Here is an 18,087-nt window from a genome sequence, read left to right on the forward strand (position 1 = left end):
AATTTGAGGCAAAGTTATGAGAAAGATGAAGATATGAAATGCATAAAATGTAAAATAATATAAATATATATATATATAAGTGTGTGTATAGTTACATCAATATTATGATTTATATATTTATTAATAATAATAATAATAATATCAATAATTAATATAGTTTGCCATAAATGTTAATTAACATTGTAACTTAAAATATTGAACATAATTTATAAAGTACTCAAGGTTTTCTAAGGAGTGATGATCGGCGATGAATCTAGGCAGTTTGCTGGGAGAGAAAAAGTTTGTTGCGGGGCGCCACGACACAACGCGTGGAGCAGCCGATGGAGACGAGGAGGCACGAGACAGCAGCACACACAAGCGTACACACACTTGATGCATCTTCAGCCCGTGGGGTGACTCGCAACCAGAGCAGAAACAGCGAACCAGAAGACGACCTCCACGGAGGATTTCGGCGGGGTGGCAACAGAAAAAGGATGGGACGCGGTTGGTGGTGGTGGGGGGGGGGGGGGGGCTTCACTGGGCGGTCAAAAGAAGAGGTCCTATGTGGCTGTGTGTGAGGGAACGTCAAGAGGTCCCGGGCCAATCGCACTGCCCGGGGGTGGTTGGGGTGGGGAAGGATTTTGGAGGAACCCCCTCCTCCCTACCTGGGGAGGCAGCGTCCCCATCCAGCAGGTTGTCGTCCTCGGTGGTGTGGAAGTCCATGATGGCGCCGGCTCCATCCAGCAGCTCCTCGTCGCTGCTGGCGCTAGCGATGCTGTTGTAGCTGTTCCTGCAGTAGCCCCTGTGGTACAGCTGCTCCGACTCCATTTAGCAAAGCGCCGGTACCCTGAATGATAAGGAGGAAGGGGGGTGGGGGAGATATACATACTGTGTTGTGTTACAGAGCCTACAAGGTGAGGTGAGTCTATGGAGGCACACACAGGTGAGTGGGGGGAGTTTCGTTTATGTGCAGGTCAACAGAAACGACACACGGGGGCGCTGTCGAGCAGCCAGATTCAGTTTTACCATAAACTTTTTCCGTGTCTGAAAATACCATTATGAAACAGTATTTCCGACCATTTTTCTCTTTAGAATCCCCAAAAAATCAATGCAGTTTCCAGAAAATCTCCTTGGATACAAAACTAACTTTAGTCATTTTAGTTTTCCCAACATGACGACAAGAAGAGACTTTCTGGCTCCATCGCGTAACCCTTACATTCCCAGACTGTGGTTGCTGCCGCGATTTGGCAAATTACCTCTCATAACCACGATCCTTTGACCATTTATGTCTACATATATCTAAAAACTTCTAAAAGTACCAGTAAGGAAAGAAATAGAGGTCTTCTCACACATACTATCACTAGCGTCTCCCACAGGACTTCAGCAGCACGACCAACCAATCACAGACAAGATACTCCTGTTGCGCATCTAAAGTTGAAGTTAACATGCAAAATGATTCAGAACCTTTGGACTATTCTACAACAATTAAATGAAAATAAATAATAATAAAAAAAAGGTCAATATATTCTAAAGCGGTGAAATGAAGTGAAAATGAATCGTTTTTTCAGAGAAGAACGAGTTTTATGCAGGAAGTTTGATCCAAGAGGAGCAAATTGAAATAGTAGCTTTCATAACAGTATTAAACTGCACGCCTCCACACAAACATGAAAAAATGGACAGATTCCTACTTTGATATACTTTTTCGTTGTTAGTTTGAACCATTATTTTTTGGTGTGGTGTACCGCAAGGGTCATGATTGGGCCCTCTGCTTCTGTACCTCTTACCGAGTGGACACATTTGACCCATGCATTTTTATGCAGATGATACTTGCTTAACACCTAATTTGCCTCCAGTAAATAGTAAATATAACTCACCATCCCTCTGGGTCATCTCTGCTATACAGACTCTGTCCAACCTACTAAAAAACTCATCTGAAGTTGTCGTAATATCTCCAGAATATCACTCCAGTCATGAGAAATCCTCAGTTGAGTCCTGGTCAACAAATTCATTCTTGATTAAAATGTTGTAACTCCGTTAATTTTTGCCCAAACTGCTTCAACAAAATGCCCCACTGCTTGTTAATTGTAATAAATGAGAAGCCATCATGACTTGCAGCGCTCCCTGGATATTTCAGAGTTTATCTAAGATTCTAATTATCATCAATATCATGGCCACGAAAAGCCTGGCCCCAGAGTTCATGACGGTTTCTTTGTGACCTGAAGTAGCCTGAGGTCCTCTGCCAGGTCCTTGTTAGTGATTCCAGGAACTAAATTGAAATCAGAGGGTAACAGGGCATTTTCTGTCCGGGGCCTCAACTCACTGGAAGGAAACGAGGCCTCATCTTTGTCCTGGTCTTACCCATAAATTCCTCTCCAGCTACTACAGACAGGATTCGACATGCATCTCTTCTCATATCTATAACCCCTCGACTGTTTATGATGTCTATCAAATTTAAAATAACAGAGCTCTGTGGTGATTCTCTAGTGGTTACAGTAGCTCCCAGGAGTTCTGCAGTACGAGCGTCCAAGGTAAGAATCACCATCCGACCGCACGTCTCTAACGTGAGCTTCGGTGATGGAACCACAGTGAAGAGCAATATTGGAACGAGTGAAAGTGACGGCGGCAAAACAGAACAGCTGCTTTGTGAGGAAACCAAGCAGAAATAACATGCAATCATCCTTTAATTGAAGCATAAAACCAGAATAAAGATTGTTTTTCACACTGGTTTGGACATCTTTGCCACGTCTGACCAAGGATTATCGCCAGAAGTCTCTCCCTCATGCCCTCAGATGTTTTCTTAAAATCTATTTCTTTGTATGTATGGCAACTTTCGAATCACTTTGTTATCCGCATTTTAAAGGTTTAATATGTCCTAAGACCATTTTTACTTGGTAAAACATGGAAAAAACTGTTTGTCAGAAAAGTTGCAGGGTCATTCCTTGTGCTATTATGTAATTCAACACAAACATTTAAATGATTTTTATGATTGAATTCGACTGCAAATTGTCCTCAACATTAACAGACAAGTCGGGATCAATTACATGTTTGAATTACGTGGATTCCTCCATCCTTCACGTCACCTTTTAGAGGTTTTCCTCCTTCCTCTTTAATCACGATATTTGGCCGGGATGATCCAACCAGCCGGAGGCATCACCATGTGCTGCTCAGCCAAGCAGCGTATTTATAGAGCGCAGGATTAAAACGCCACATGGGCATCCTCTGTACAACCACAGGACGATTATTATGATGATGTTCCTGCCAGATCCCAGAGAGGAGTACACAGCACGTCACCTGCTCTCAAACCACGCCCCCCTGTGGCAGAGCTGGTAATCTACACCTTGATGCGTATCCATGGGAGAAGTACTCAAATTATTTACCTAAGTAAAAGCAAAGCAAATATTGACTAAAATTCTAGTTTTTTTTTTTACTTATTTAAAGGTGAAAAGTATTCAAATAAATTTATTTTTTTCAAACTTTGTTGATCGACAATAGAATAAAGGACGAGTAATAAGCTATAGCTACTTACCGATGCGAGTACTTATAGTCTAATTCATGTTCGCCAAAGCTACCTGTTGCTGCAAACCACCTTAGTGGCAAGGTACAAAGAATACTACTGTATCCTTGACGGCCATTCCATCTTATTATTATTACTTTTCGGCCGTTTTTTTTGCCGCGGAACTCGTCCAGCACCGTTGGGAGCACGGACAGAAAAAGCACATCAAAACGTGCGGAACATTGGGGTAATAGGCCGCTCCATGTTTTGTTAACAATTCGGCAAACCATTTACGAAAAAAAAAAAAAAAGACAAAAAACTGTGAAAAAATGTCCCATTCAAAGCGGATGGGAGAGACACTGAATGGAAGACATGAAAGGAGATCAGCGTCTGTTGCCATGGAGACGGTGAGATCAACAGAGAGGCAGGCACACAAAATTTCCTCCGGAATGTTCTAGTTCTACATATTGTAACTCTATGTTTGGCAGCATGAGCACACCAGCTAAATCATCAGCAATGATACAGATCAGAAATTAACGTAAAGACACTGGCAATAACCAGGCTGGATGTTTTTTGGAAGAGAAAAGAAAAATCTAACCACTAGAAAAGAATAGAGATACTTGAATAATCTCAGCGGGGGGATTCCTAAAGAAGCATTCTCTGAATGGGAATCAAATACAAACTCATTAAACCAAAGGGCGCCACTTTGGAGAATGTAAGGAGAAAATGTATGGGTTGCATCGGATAAGACAAATTGTGCCGCCGCGACCTGGAAGGGAGGAGCTAAAAGACGATCATTAACTTCTACGGTGTGTCAAACAATGAGCGGCCTCATACTTCTCTCCCTCCTTCCGTCCTGAAGGAGCTGGAGTCCCGACTTCAAACTCCGTCCATTCCAGAAGTTGTTTGTTTGTAAAATCATGGACACAGCTTTGTTAACGTCACGATGTGTTTTAATCTTCTTCTATTGGGTTTAAGGGCCGTTTGCATCCATAAAGCTGCATTACCGCCATCTGCTGGTTGGATCTATCTACATTGTTTCCCCACTGCTCTCGACGTCCCTGATGACTGTTTCCCTCTCTCTCTTGTCAGCTGCTTTTTCGTCCCTGATGACGATGATGATGTGTGTGTGTGTGTGTGTGTGTGTGTGTGTGTGTGTGTGTGTGTGTGTGTGTGTGTGTGTTTGAGACAACAAAAGACAAACGGCGGGTAACTAACTACAAGGTCAAAAGTCAGAGAGAGGGTGTGCTCTTATGAGCACATAGGATACTTATGGCTTCAGAGTCTTTTATGTTATTTTATCTAATCATATGGCCCATAAACGTTTATAAATGCAACTCTAGTTAAAGATTACATTCAACTCAGTGAGCATCTTTGAGATGTGTTCTCATTGTAAGAGTCAATTTGTTTTGACTGCAGTAACACAGTCAAAGCTGCCGTGAACAAGAAGCCTTTGGCGAGCGCAGAAAACCAAAACCAAAACAAATTCCCCCTCAATCTGAGGCAAAGAGGAAAGAGAAACTTTCCCTTCCAGCCAACAATCACGCTGATTCACCATGAGCCGGGTCTTCCCTTTGAGCCAAATCGAATCAGTGTGGTCAGGAAATCCAATTCAGCTTGTTTGCAGAGGCAGAGATCTTGAAGGGGGGAGTTCGTGTGACAATTACTCTTGACTGAGGAGACTCTTATTTAAGCTATTCTGTTTTATTAGAACACCTATCCCTCAGTTAATTGATTTTGTAATTTTTTTTATTCATTCATCACAGCGGGTCCCGGTTCCCGCAGAGCTACAAGCCAGGATTAGTCAAACAGGAATATTAAAAAAAAAAAAAAAAAAGATGTGTATTTGTCTTTTCAGCCAGAAACATCTAGAGAACTGCTGTGCCTCTTCGCCATGAACACGCTTCACTCGTACCTGTCGGGTGTCCTTGTGTTCGGCTCTGCTGGAGATCTGTGATAGCTATAATTACGACGGCGTGCATGTCTGAGCTTCACCTCAGTCTTTTGCAGCAGAAATGGAAACAGTAATCAAGGCCAGGAAACCGAACGACGCGTCGAACCGGCGACCAGTCACAACACTATGAGCAACATTTTACCTGCGCCACCCAAAAAAAACCAAAACAATAATAATAATAAATCTAAAGGTTATTATGAGAATGCTTTATCGGTCCGGCCCACTCAACATGATTCAATATTTGTTTCTGTGAACTGCAGGAAAGATTTTTTTTTGGAGCTACAATCGGTTACATGCAATCTGTGTGACTGAAGTGAATATTCTGTAAATAGTGCATTATATATATATATATATATATATATATATATATATATATATATATATATATATATATATATATATATATATGTGTGTGTGTATATATATATATATATACACACACACAACTGTTTCCATTCCAAGATAAAAACAAGTTGTGCCGGTTGACCGCAGCATAATCAGCAGCGAGGGAGCAGAGCGTTGCCGATGTTATGCAGCCCGTCGAAGCCGTTAGGAGTCCTATCTTCCTCCGGCTGGTCACTATGGAGGCGTTGCCTTGGCGACTGTTGCTGGGATGTGACTCAGCGTTTTGCCGACGGGGCTCACGTCTCCACCGCAGACAAGAGAACCGACACCTTGACACGTGTGCGCATCCCGCAGACGTGGGACCCGCCGGGCAGCCGGACGCCGCAGCGGCGCCGACGCAGCAAAACGGCGAAAGACGCTCAAGTTTTCGGGACGTCGACCGAACCGAATGTCCCGGAAGTCACGAATCGGTGCCGCTCAGATGTAACAACAATCCAACTTGGTCACCAGTCCGCTAGAACGTCCGCGCACTCCCGTTGTTAATGTTTAGAGCGGATTGTTTATCACTAAAACAAACAAACACCGCCAACTTGTAGCCTGGAATGCTACCTACATTGTTTTCAGCGTCACTGCAGTTTCAGTGTAAATGGACATCGTTTTCGACACGTTGCCGTGTAAACGGGGAACTTTTCCGAAACAAAAATCCCACGTATCACATCGTAAACCAAACACTCGGCTGGACGGCACCTCTTGAAAATGAAAAACCATGAAAAGTGAACAAAAAGTTTCCCCGCAAACAGGAAGTTGTTTTACCTTCAGCTGAAGTAAAAGTCCGTGTGTGAGTGTGTGTGTGTGTGTGTGTGCGTGTGTGTGTGTGTGTTATCGGCGAGGCTTCGTCAGCTATCAAGGTCACTCGGCCTACACACGTCTCACCATATCACTTCCCTTTCGGAGTGAGCGGAGGCCGTTTGAATGGAGACGAATGCGGGTCCGCCACTGCTACAACCAGACCGACCAATCACATCGTTCTGCCGTGCGAATGAAGGCGGATTCTCTGTTTCACTTCACAACCGTTTCTTTTTAATCACACAAGTGTGAGGAAGTGAACGCTCTTAACAAAACATGTCTTATCTTTGCTGGATTGAGCAATCTCACCACGGTCCCCTCAGAGCCCGGGTCAAATGTTGAGTTGGGCAACGGACTGAAAGTTACCTGATCACGGTTACGTTTTCAAAATTAGTTATCAAGTACAAAAAGTTAGTATTTACTTTATAAAGTACCTTTTAGTTAGACCTACTCATGTGCTCGTAGCATCGGGAAGCTACGACCGTGTTTACCGCCGTGAAACAAGAAGACTTCTGTTGGGCTTTAGGTGTCCGTTTACACGACGACGGTGCTCGGAGCCACTGAAAATCCAACTTTATGAAAACGGCTCCCAAGGTGGAACTTTTCGAAAATGCTCAGACTCCATTTCAATAGAGACGGGGCAAAACACAACTTTTTGGAAACACTCTGTCACCATGGAAACGAGGGAAAACACACATTTTTGAAAATGCTCCGTCTCTGTGGAAACTGAGGCAAATGCAACTTTTTGACAACACTCTGTCGCCCTGGAAACGGAGGAAAACACAACTTTTTGACAATGCTCTGTCGCCGTGGAAACCGGGGAGAAAACAAAAATGTAAACGGGGCCTAAGGTTGCAAACGCTGATCGTAGTTAAAGGCACACAGTAAACAGGAGTTTAGAGAAATAGTAACAGTACCACAGTTACTTGGAAAAGTACTTTTAACTGTCTGTCTTAATAATCTTCACCTGTAGGAGTGTTCAAGGTACAATTTCCCAAGAAATCAGAGGGAGGGGATGACTTTTACGAACTTGTTTTTTTTCTTCTTTATATTTTTAACAAGATTATTGCAACAAAATCAATAAAAAGTCAAACGAATTCTTATTTCAGTAAAATAGGAATTTTTACAAATGAAATTAAAGCATATATGATGACAAATCACAAAGTTTAAAAGGCATACTTAAGAAACCGTATTTTCTGGACTATAAGCCGCACCTGTCGGAGTGTTTTTATCATAAAGAACGAAAAAAAAAACCCATGTAAGTCACATCGGTGTACAAGATTGTATTTATTTTTCCGTGTGCAGATAAATCTGTTGATAATCCCGGTCCAAGCAGCTGCTGTTCCAGAACCTTCTGTGAATTTGTTCCTCAGCTCTGGACATGGTGTTTACGATGCGTTATCGGGAAGCTTTTTCGTTTTGTCGACATTTTTCTTGCCGTCAGACAAATATGGTTGAAATGCGGGTTGTTCTGTGGCGCCACAGCAGCATTCTGTTGTCATACAGTGACATCTAGTGGTCCTGGATAGACTGCGCCGCTATATAAGTCGCTTCTCAATAGAAGTGACTTGACCAGCCAAATCTAAATAATTACGCTTATACTCCAGAAGATACGGTAATCAGCTAATATCAGGTAATACCGACACGTTGCCTCATAATGAGTTTTTTCCCCCAATAAGCGAAAGAACGACTTGATGAAATGACGTGAATGAAACAGAAAAGCTGCGTTTAATGAAAAGAAGGTGAGAAGACCAGACGGAGGTAACGTAATCAGGGAGAACCGATTAACCACGACAGCAGAATCAAATCAAATGAGGAGGGCACACACAAACACACACACACACACACACACACACACACACACACACACACACACACACACACACACACACACACACACACACACTGTCTACTGGCTAATCATCAATCACAATAGATCTGAACACGGCAACGTGAGTTGATGTTTAACAATGAAATCCTCCAGGACGCCCGAACAAGAAAACCACAGACACATAATAAAAGTATATAATATATAGTATGAAAAACTACCCAAAAGTACAACAGTAGATTACATGGTGAACTTAAGTATCTACCACTACATATTTGAATTGCGTTATAATAAAAGTATAAATGCGTAATGATACAACTCAATTACTTAAAGTATAAGAAACTGAAAAATTCTACTAGATTACAGTAAAATTAGTATTTGTAGTTGTTCCACTGCTGGTGTCAGTTTATGATAGAACAAGGCGCCGTTTACACGACAACGTTTCGAGTGAAAACTCCTCGTTATCGTGTTTTTGTTTCATGAAAGTTTCCCGTTTACATTTAAACGGCAGAAACACTGAAACCGATGTAGTTTTCATGTTGGGCCACTAGTCTGTGCTGTTGCTGTTACGACATTCTCGTGGACAGATGACCAAGTTGTACCGTTACTACGTTGACTGTCAAAATAAAACAAACAACAGCACCTACTAGTGGCCCGGCATGCTAATCACATCGTTTTCAGTGTTTCAGCTATTTCCATGTGAACGGACATCGTTTTCGACACGCATAAACGCAAATATTTTCTTCACTTGAGATGTTGTCATGGAAACCTGGACTATATTGACTATATTATTTTTTAGTGTATTCTTGTGTGTACTTGTAATTCGTTACTTGAAGTAACTATGAGACCACACACACGCACACGCACACGCACACGCACACACACACGGGGAGGCCCGGCGGCTCCCCCGCTACATCCTCCCCGCGTCCGCACACCAGCTAGCGGGCAGAACGGACCGGGACACCCCGCGAACAGCCGGGCTCGCGCACACCGGGGGATGGGCGGCGGGAGGATGGTGCATGAATGCAGGGAGGGGTGGAGGAACGGAGGGACGGAGGGACGGAGGGATGGCCTCGGGGTGGAGGGACACACCATCACCATCACGTCCTCCGGTTAGCCGGAGCTCTGCGGCGCGCGGACACAGCGAGGCGGGAGAGCGGCTTTAGAGAGGCAGAGAGCCCCGGTCGTACCTTCCTGAAGCCCGGGCAGTGCAGAGCATCGTCTTCCTCGGTCCTCCTCTTCCTCCGCCGGGTTCCTACACGGAGGCTTCAGACATTCTCCTCATCATCATGGTGTTTTCTTTTTTCACTGCCATTCCTGTGTCAGTGACGTTCACTTCCTGTTCACATCCAGGGGGGGGGGGGGGGGGGGGGGGGGGGGGAGTGAGAGGGAGAGACAGAAATATAGACAGAAATAGTGAGATGGGAGAGAGAGAGAGAGAAATAGAGACAGGGAGAAATAGAGAGAGAGGGAGAGAGAGAGAAAGAGGGAGAGAGAGATATATAGACAAAAATAGAGAGATGGGAGAGAATGAAATAGAGAAAGAGGGAGAGAGAGAGAGAGAAATAGAGTGAGAGAGAGAAATAGAGAGAGAGGGGGGAGAGAGAGAGAAATAGAGAGAGAGGGGGAGAGAGAGAGAAATAGAGTGAGAGAGAGAGAAATAGAGAAAGAGGGAGAGAGAGAGAAATAGAGAGAGGGGAGAGAGAGAGAAAGAGGGAGAGAGAGACAGAGAGAAATAAAGAGAGGGGAGAAAAATAGAGAGAGAGGGGAGAGAGAAATAGAGGGGGGGTTCTGAAGGGAGTTAATCCTGCAACAAGTGGTTCAAAGAATAAAATCTGAACCATAAACCTTTATTAGTGGCAGATCGGCCTGTATTCTAGTGATCTATACTGAAGTCTGAAGTGTGACACTCACCAAGATATCACACTTTTAATGATTTGCTTGAACTGGACCCTTTAGACACTTTTAGAAACGTCCCTGCCTATGAAATATTTCACTTTAGAGTATTTTATCCAAATAGAAAATCATTTTATAGCGTAAATTATGGCTCATATCAAAATCCACCGGTACCAGTCTATTAATATCATTTTTATTTTATTAAACAATAATGTACAATCACATGTAACAAAACATAAACACACTAAAAATGTACATTTTCATCATTTGAACAAGGATATTAAATCTTTTTTTTAAAATAAAAATACAGGCTTTTTTTTATTGCTTTAGTTTTTTCTAATGATTTGATTGTGTTGTTTGAATTTCCTGCAAACAAAAACCAATAAAATAGTTTTTTTCCCCAGAAGAATCTACATTCGTGAACATGGAGTTTGTGTGAACGGCGCCACCTGCTGACCAAAGTGGGTAACTTCACTCGCAGTGAGCTCTCAAAAAGGAAAATCTACTGCCGTGATTAAAGTAATAAAAATCTTCCTGTCCTTCACTCACATTTATTCAATCAGTTTGAATCGAGAATAAATAACTCGGCGTCTCGCTGCAGCTCAGCTCGGCGCCGCTCGGCTCGGCGCCGCTCGGCTCGGCGCCACGTTGTTGTAGAAGGCCGGGTCTCTGCGGTGCTGCTGCACCGGCATGTTCCTCCTGGTCCGCCTCACTTTCTCCAGGTCCACCTCCACCATCGCCAGGCCCGGCTCCTCGCCGCCGCAGTCCCCCAGCACCTCCCCCCAGGGGTCGGCCGCCAGCGCGTGGCCGTACGACGAGCGCCGGTCGTGGTGGCGCCCCACCTGGGCCGCCGCCAGCACGAAGCACTGGGTCTCGATGGCGCGAGCGCGGAGCAGCACCTGAGGGTCAGCGGGTATGAATTCAGCGTGTGCGGCCTCGTGACCTTTGACCCCTATGCCCCCGCCCCGACCCCACCTCCCAGTGAGCCGCTCCCGTCGCCACGGTGAAGGCCGACGGGTAGGTGAGGACGTCGGCGCCGTGCCGCTGCAGGGCGAGCGACAGCTCCGGGAACCGGAGGTCGTAGCAGACGCCCAGGCCGACCTGTAGAGCAGAGGCCGACGTCACGATGGATCCACAGCTGACCCTCCCCCCCCCCCATCCCCCCACCCCCACCCCCAACCTCCACCCCCACTACATCCCATAATCCCACCTTCCCGATGGGGGTGTGGACCGGCGCCACCAGTGACGGTCCGGGGACGGTGAAGGAACTTTCCTGAAGTGAAACTCCTTTTTCTGGAAGTTCCACATCGAACAGGTGAGACTTCCTGTAGACTGACGTCACCTCGCCTGCAGGTAGAGTACCACTCAGTACTGCATGTGGATGTTTACTAGTACTACTACTATTACTTCATTACTAATACTACTGCTGCTACTACTACTATTACTACTACTACCACTAAAGTACTGCAGCTGTTACAATTACTACTACTACTACTACTACTACCACTACACTACTAATATTACTACTACCACTACTACACTAATATTACTACCACTACACTACTACTACTACTTCTACTACTACCACTACTACTATTACTTCATTACTACTACTACTACTACTACCATCACTACACTACTAATACTACTGCTACTACTATTACTTCATTACTACTACTACTACTACCATCACTACACTACTAATACTACTACTACTGCTACTACTAGTATTACTACTACTACACTATTATTGCTACTGCTACTACAACTTTTACCACTACTGCTATGACTATTGCTATTACAAATACTACTATGACCCCTACCACCACTACTACTACTACTAATACTACTGCTACTTCTACAGCTGCCACTACTCCTACTACCACTACACTACTAGTACTACTCCTACTACCAATACCACCGGCACCACCACTACTACGGAACTGCTACCACCACTCCTCCTACTAACACTACTACTGCTACTACTACTGCTAGTACTACCACCTCCATTACTACTACCACTTGTAGTACTGCTACCAGTGATACTACTCAGGCTACTATTGCTAATACCACGACTAGAAAAAACTTCAAACATTTATAACAGGTGTGTGTTATAAAAGTTCATAGTTTCTACATTCAGGATAATCAGATTAAATATATAATTGTGGTTAGAGGAAACAGTAGAAACTAACATCATGATCACTTCAGATAGTTTTTTGTTGTTTTTAATTGAATTATGAGGTAATTTGTAAAAAAAGAAAACTAAACTAGGCTTTAAATATTTATGGTATTGTGTAATATAAGTTAAATTATATGGAGGTTTCTTTGTTAAATGATCATAAAAAGTTAAATGTTCTATTGAATTCAACAGTTTTTGATGCACCCATGAGCTTTAATCTGGATTAAATGCGTTCCTGCTCGTCTCGGCACCTTCATCGTTGATGATGATGTGACTGTTGTAGATCCGCCGGTCTTCCTCCGTGTCGTCCGCGCGCTCGTGAAATCCTCCGAGCGACAGCCACACCTGCAGCTTCCTGTGAACGACAGAGGAACTGAGAGCACCTGTGCAGAGAGAGCGAGAGAGAGAGCGAGAGCGAGAGAGAGAGAGAGAGAGAGAGAGAGAGAGACCTGGCCAGCCGGCTGTATCTGGAGACGGTGTCCCCCTCCAGGCTCTCCGCCAGCGCGAGCGTCTCCTCCCTGCTGGACCCGATGTAGTCGAAGCCCTCGGGCAGGAACACCATGCAGGCGCCCCGCCGCCCGGCCTCCTCCACCAGCTGCCTGCAGGCGGAGAAGTTGGCCTCCTTGTCCGGGGTGGAGGTCACCTGGCAGACGGCGGCCAGCGGGGGGCGCGAGCCGGACATCCTGCCCAGATTCAGACGGGAGCAACAGGTGGTTGATCATTAACCGCAGGAGAGAAGTCTGTCTCCACTGAGCACAGCGGAGACATTCTGTAATGAAGACATCCAATACTTCACATCTTCAAACCTTTAATCACCAATAGAGACATTTTTCCCAGTGACTTTGCTCCAAATCAAACATCTAACGTTCAACCTATAAAGATTGAGGCCGGCACAGCTTCTAAAAGTTTCAAAGAAATACAAGTAGTTCTGGAATAAAGTGAACTCCACCTGCGGCGCGGCTTGATGGAGACTCTCAGAGGAGGGAGGAAGGCCCGGTGCTTTGAAGATCCCAGGATGAAGCTGAGCCTGAACATTGGCGTCGCACAGAGTCAGCCCCGGTCAACGTTTACTGCACAGTGCGCATGTCCAGGAAGCCTCGCGTTCGCTCTCTTTTGTCCGTCTGTGGGCAGGAACAGAGCAGGAAAAAATATAGCTCCATCTACTGGACACTTTCTATATCAACACGTTATAAGAGACTAGAATAGAATAGAATAAAATACAATACAATAGAATTATTCGTCCTAAAGGGAAATTCTTTAATTATTATTTTCTTTTATCTCCCTATTATATTTTATTATGTGCAGTGACATTGAGTCTCATGAAGGGCATACATTAATACAAAAATAAACATAAATAAATACAATGTAATATTATAATTATTATTTAGTTAGTAAAAAGTGCACTTGAAGACACTCAATGTCAATGTACATAATGAAAAAAAACTAATATCAAAATACTAGGGAATAATAGTAATATGATAATGCAGTCATTAAATAATTTCCCTCTGGAATTACTGAAGTATTTTGTTTTCTATTCTATTGCATTGCATTGTATTGGCTTGTATTGTATTGTATTGTATTGTATTGTATTTTATAACTAAAACGAATCTTCACAGTGCTTTTGTTGCGAAAGCTTGATTTTCAGATTAATTGGAGAGAATTACATGAAAACTGAGGGGGAAAGTTGAAAATGTGTTATTTTATGAGCAGGTATTATTTATTGAGCAGCTTATTCTTATCGTCATTCCTCCATACCACCCCAACAGAATAAAATAAACTAAGCTAAATTCGACTCCGTTCGTTTAATAATTCATAGTTTACTAGCTGCAGTTTTTTCAAGGGAAAGAGTTAATTGGGACTCGTTCTGCCTGGATTTGCACGCAGGCAATCTCACGAGCCACCTACACCGGGTCCTTCGCAGCAGCAGCCTCCTCCAAGATGGCAGCCAACAGTAGCAGCACGGGCAATAAATCCAGCTCCGGGGCCGGTGGAAAACAGCCCGGCCCGTCAGCGGAACAGGTACCCGCACCTCCACCCTGGCTCGCTTCGGTCCGCACGGCCCGTGTTGTCGCGCCTCGGTCGGCCGCGGAGAGGCTGGAAGCGCCGGCGTGTCTGCACGGTAGCCGGGTGCTAACGTTAGCTTCCCTCCCCTCGCCCTTATTCTGCTTCCTCACGTCTCAACAAGGAGACGATTTGTCATTTTATCTCATTACAATACAGCGCGAGACTAATGGCTGTGCTCGAATAAAGAAAAATGGAAAATACTCTCATTTCCGTCAGAGGCGGTTGAAAGTGCTCGCGCCTGTTTAGCGGATGGAGAGCTGCTCAATAGATCTGCCCACTCACTCACTGGAGGAGCTATTTTTATCACAGACGACCATCCAACCCCCTAGAAACATGAAGACCATCCAACCCTCTAGAAACATGAAGACCATCCAACCCTCTAGAAACATGAAGACCATCCAACCCTCTCTGGAAACATGAAGACCATCCAACCCTCTAGAAACATGAAGACCATCCAACCCTCTCTGGAAACATGAAGACCATCCAACCCCTCTAGAAACATGAAGACCATCCAACCCCTCTAGAAACATGAAGACCATCCAACCCCTCTAGAAACATGAAGACCATCCAACCCCTCTAGAAACATGAAGACCATCCAACCCTCTCTAGAAACATGAAGACCATCCAACCCCCTAGAAACATGAAGACCATCCAACCCCCTAGAAACATGAAGACCATCCAACCCTCTAGAAACATGAAGACCATCCAACCCCCTAGAAACATGAAGACCATCCAACCCTCTGAAAACATGAAGACCATCCAACCCTCTAGAAACATGAAACATGAAGACCATCCAACCCCTCTAGAAACATGAAGTTCATCCAACCCTCTAGAAACATGAAGTTCATCCAACCCTCTAGAAACATGAAGACCATCCAACCCCCTAGAAACATGAAGTTCATCCAACCTTCTAGAAACATGAAGACCATCCAACCCTCTAGAAACATGAAGACCATCCAACCCTCTAGAAACATGAAGACCATCCAACCCCCTAGAAACATGAAGACCATCCAACCCCTCTAGAAACATGAAGACCATCCAACCCCTCTAGAAACACGAAGACCATCCAACCCCCTAGAAACATGAAGACCATCCAACCCTCTGAAAACATGAAGACCATCCAACCCCCTAAAAACATGAAGACCATCCAACCCCCTAAAAACATGAAGACCATCCAACCCTCTGAAAACATGAAGACCATCCAACCCTCTAGAAACATGAAGACCATCCAACCCTCTAGAAACATGAAGTTCATCCAACCCTCTAGAAACATGAAGTTCATCCAACCCTCTAGAAACATGAAGTTCATCCAACCCTCTAGAAACATGAAGACCATCCAACCCTCTCTAGAAACATGAAGTTCATCCAACCCTCTAGAAACATGACCATCTCACAGTGTGACTGCTGCTCAGACTTATGTCAACGAAGTAACCAATAGAAAAGCAGTATGAAAACAGTGATCTACAGGGCGAAGTAGCCTTGCCGTATTTGGGCCACAGTTTGCAGCCGACCTTAAAGCTGAACATCTTTTACAGATTCATCCAGCTCCTTTTTGTTGTTGTTGTTGTTGTTGTTGTTGTTGTTGTTGTTGTTGTTGTTTGTTAACCTGCGTTGTTTCCGTGTGACAGGTGGTGTCGACGTTTCAGAGGATGCGTCAGGAGCAGCGCAGCCTGGCTTCCAAAGCGGCCGACATGGAGATGGACGTCACCGAGCACAGGTGAGGATCCGACACGGATTCTATCGTCGCTTGTTTGTTTTCACCTTCAAACAAACAAACAAACAAACAAAAAGACTGTCGATCTCCTAATATTCCAGCTTAGTAATCGACACCCTGAAGGAGGTGGATCCTTCGAGGAAATGTTTCCGTCTGGTCGGAGGAGTGCTGGTGGAGAGGACCGTGAAAGAAGTACTACCTGCCTTAGAGAACAACAAAGAACAGGTAATATGTCAGTATTTGATATATTATGGCCTCGCTCGTGTTTGTGAAGTTTATTTCTTCTCTGAACATATTTATTTGTTTCAATGACTCTAACGGGAGAACAGATCGCCAACAAACTGTGGTGGCGAGGAGGAAACTCGTATTTGCTAAATAAAAATGTTTTTCTACCCAGCCCTCGTCAATAGTAGTATATTAAACATTACAAGTCACTGGAATCACTAATACTTCTACTTACACGGCTACTACTATTACTACAGTACTCATACTAATACCAATATTACTACTATTAATATTGCTGCTGCTGCTACTACTAATACTTTGCTACTACTACCACTGCACTTCTAATACTACAACCAATATTACTACTATTAATACTGCTGCTGCTACTTCTATTACCTCACTATTACTACTACGACTGCTACTACCACGACTTTTACTACTATTAATACTGCTGCTGCTACTATTCACTACTGCTACTACTACTAAGACTATTACTACTATTAATACTGCTACTGCTACTATTACTTCACTACTACACTACTAATACTACGATGACTACTAATACCACTACACTACTGATACTACTATGACTATTACTACTATAAATACTGTTGCTGCTACTACTTCCAACACTTAACTACTACTACTGCTACTACTACTAATACAACTATTACTATTACTACTATTAATACTGCTGCTGCTACTACTAATACTTCACTACTACTACCATTGCACTACTAATACTACAACTATTACTACTATTAATACTGCTAATACTACTACGACGACTATTGCAAATACAAATACATTAAAACAAGATGGCTGCCTTTTCCCAAAATGACAAACGTTTATAATCACAAGTTCTCTCGTTAATTCTTCATTTCGCAGATTTCCAAAGTAATCGAGGCCGTCAACACACAGATGCAGACGAAAGGGCGGGAGCTGACGGAGTACCGGGAACGCTACAACATCCGGCTGGTGGGCGAGGGCGAAGGCGAGGCGCAGAGCCAGTCGGCGGCGGCGGCGTCCTCCAATGAGAGTGAAGGAGGCGGGTCCAAAAGCGGAGCCGGCGTTTTAGTCTCGTAGCTCCTCGGCGGCGGCGGCGGCGGGAGGGAGAGCCCCTTTATGATTTGTGCAGTTCTGAAAAGCGTAGAGAGTTTAAAGAGTCAGCTTGGGGGAAACCTTGAACTCTCCCGTTAATTAAAAAAAAACACTTTGTACATCAAAATTGAAGCTTTCTTTTTTTTTTTGTCCTACATTTGCCTTTCAGACTTTTTTTCTTCTTTTTTTTCATTGCTGGAATACTGTCAAAATAAAAAAAATACAAACATCTGTGTACTTGTTTTACTTCTAATTGAAGGATTGGCAGCCTGCTGAATTTTTCCTTTATAAGAGACTCTGATCTCGCAGGGACTCGGGTAAAATGGCTTAAATGGTTGAAAGCAGCTAGAATTATTTAAAAATAAAGTTTTACGGGAAAACAGCAGGTGAAATGGCTTTAAACTATTGAAACAGGTGAAACTATTACTAGTTAAAAAAAATATTTCTAGTAAAACTTGCTTGC

At 43.9% G+C, this 18,087-nt stretch overlaps 3 protein-coding genes across 5 annotated transcripts in view; 1 reads left to right on the top strand and 2 right to left on the bottom strand.

The window, feature by feature from the left end:
• Nucleotides 1-9,745, bottom strand: part of clcn3 (chloride channel 3) — a 35,044-nt gene extending 25,299 nt beyond the window's left edge. The window contains 2 exon segments of the mRNA XM_080486186.1: nt 645-826; nt 9,636-9,745. Of these exon segments, the coding sequence (XP_080342312.1) occupies nt 645-807 (163 nt within the window). The 5' untranslated portion in view covers nt 808-826; nt 9,636-9,745.
• Nucleotides 9,746-10,513: 768 nt separating this feature from the next.
• Nucleotides 10,514-13,608, bottom strand: nit1 (nitrilase 1). Of its 3 annotated transcripts, none has more exons than XM_080486537.1 (6): nt 13,470-13,608; nt 12,970-13,203; nt 12,772-12,875; nt 11,552-11,688; nt 11,317-11,442; nt 10,514-11,240 (listed from the first exon to the last, which is right to left on the bottom strand). In XM_080486537.1, the coding sequence occupies exons 1-6, from the start codon at nt 13,553-13,555 to the stop codon at nt 10,944-10,946; spliced, it is 984 nt and encodes a 327-aa protein (XP_080342663.1). In that variant the 5' UTR covers nt 13,556-13,608; the 3' UTR covers nt 10,514-10,943. The 3 variants fall into 3 exon arrangements, with proteins under 3 accessions (XP_080342663.1, XP_080342665.1, XP_080342664.1); XM_080486539.1 differs by having other exon boundaries at nt 12,970-13,289; nt 13,470-13,605; XM_080486538.1 differs by having other exon boundaries at nt 10,798-11,240; nt 11,552-11,634; nt 13,470-13,590.
• An 827-nt stretch (nt 13,609-14,435) lies between these two features.
• Nucleotides 14,436-17,855, top strand: pfdn2 (prefoldin subunit 2). Its single transcript, XM_080486231.1, has 4 exons — nt 14,436-14,539; nt 16,213-16,301; nt 16,400-16,523; nt 17,412-17,855. The coding sequence occupies exons 1-4, from the start codon at nt 14,459-14,461 to the stop codon at nt 17,607-17,609; spliced, it is 492 nt and encodes a 163-aa protein (XP_080342357.1). The 5' UTR covers nt 14,436-14,458; the 3' UTR covers nt 17,610-17,855.
• The last annotated feature ends 232 nt before the right edge of the window (nt 17,856-18,087 follow it).

Source organism: Lipophrys pholis (genome assembly GCF_963383615.2).
Source record: "Lipophrys pholis genome assembly, chromosome: 18".
Lineage (NCBI taxonomy): Eukaryota > Metazoa > Chordata > Actinopteri > Blenniiformes > Blenniidae > Lipophrys > Lipophrys pholis.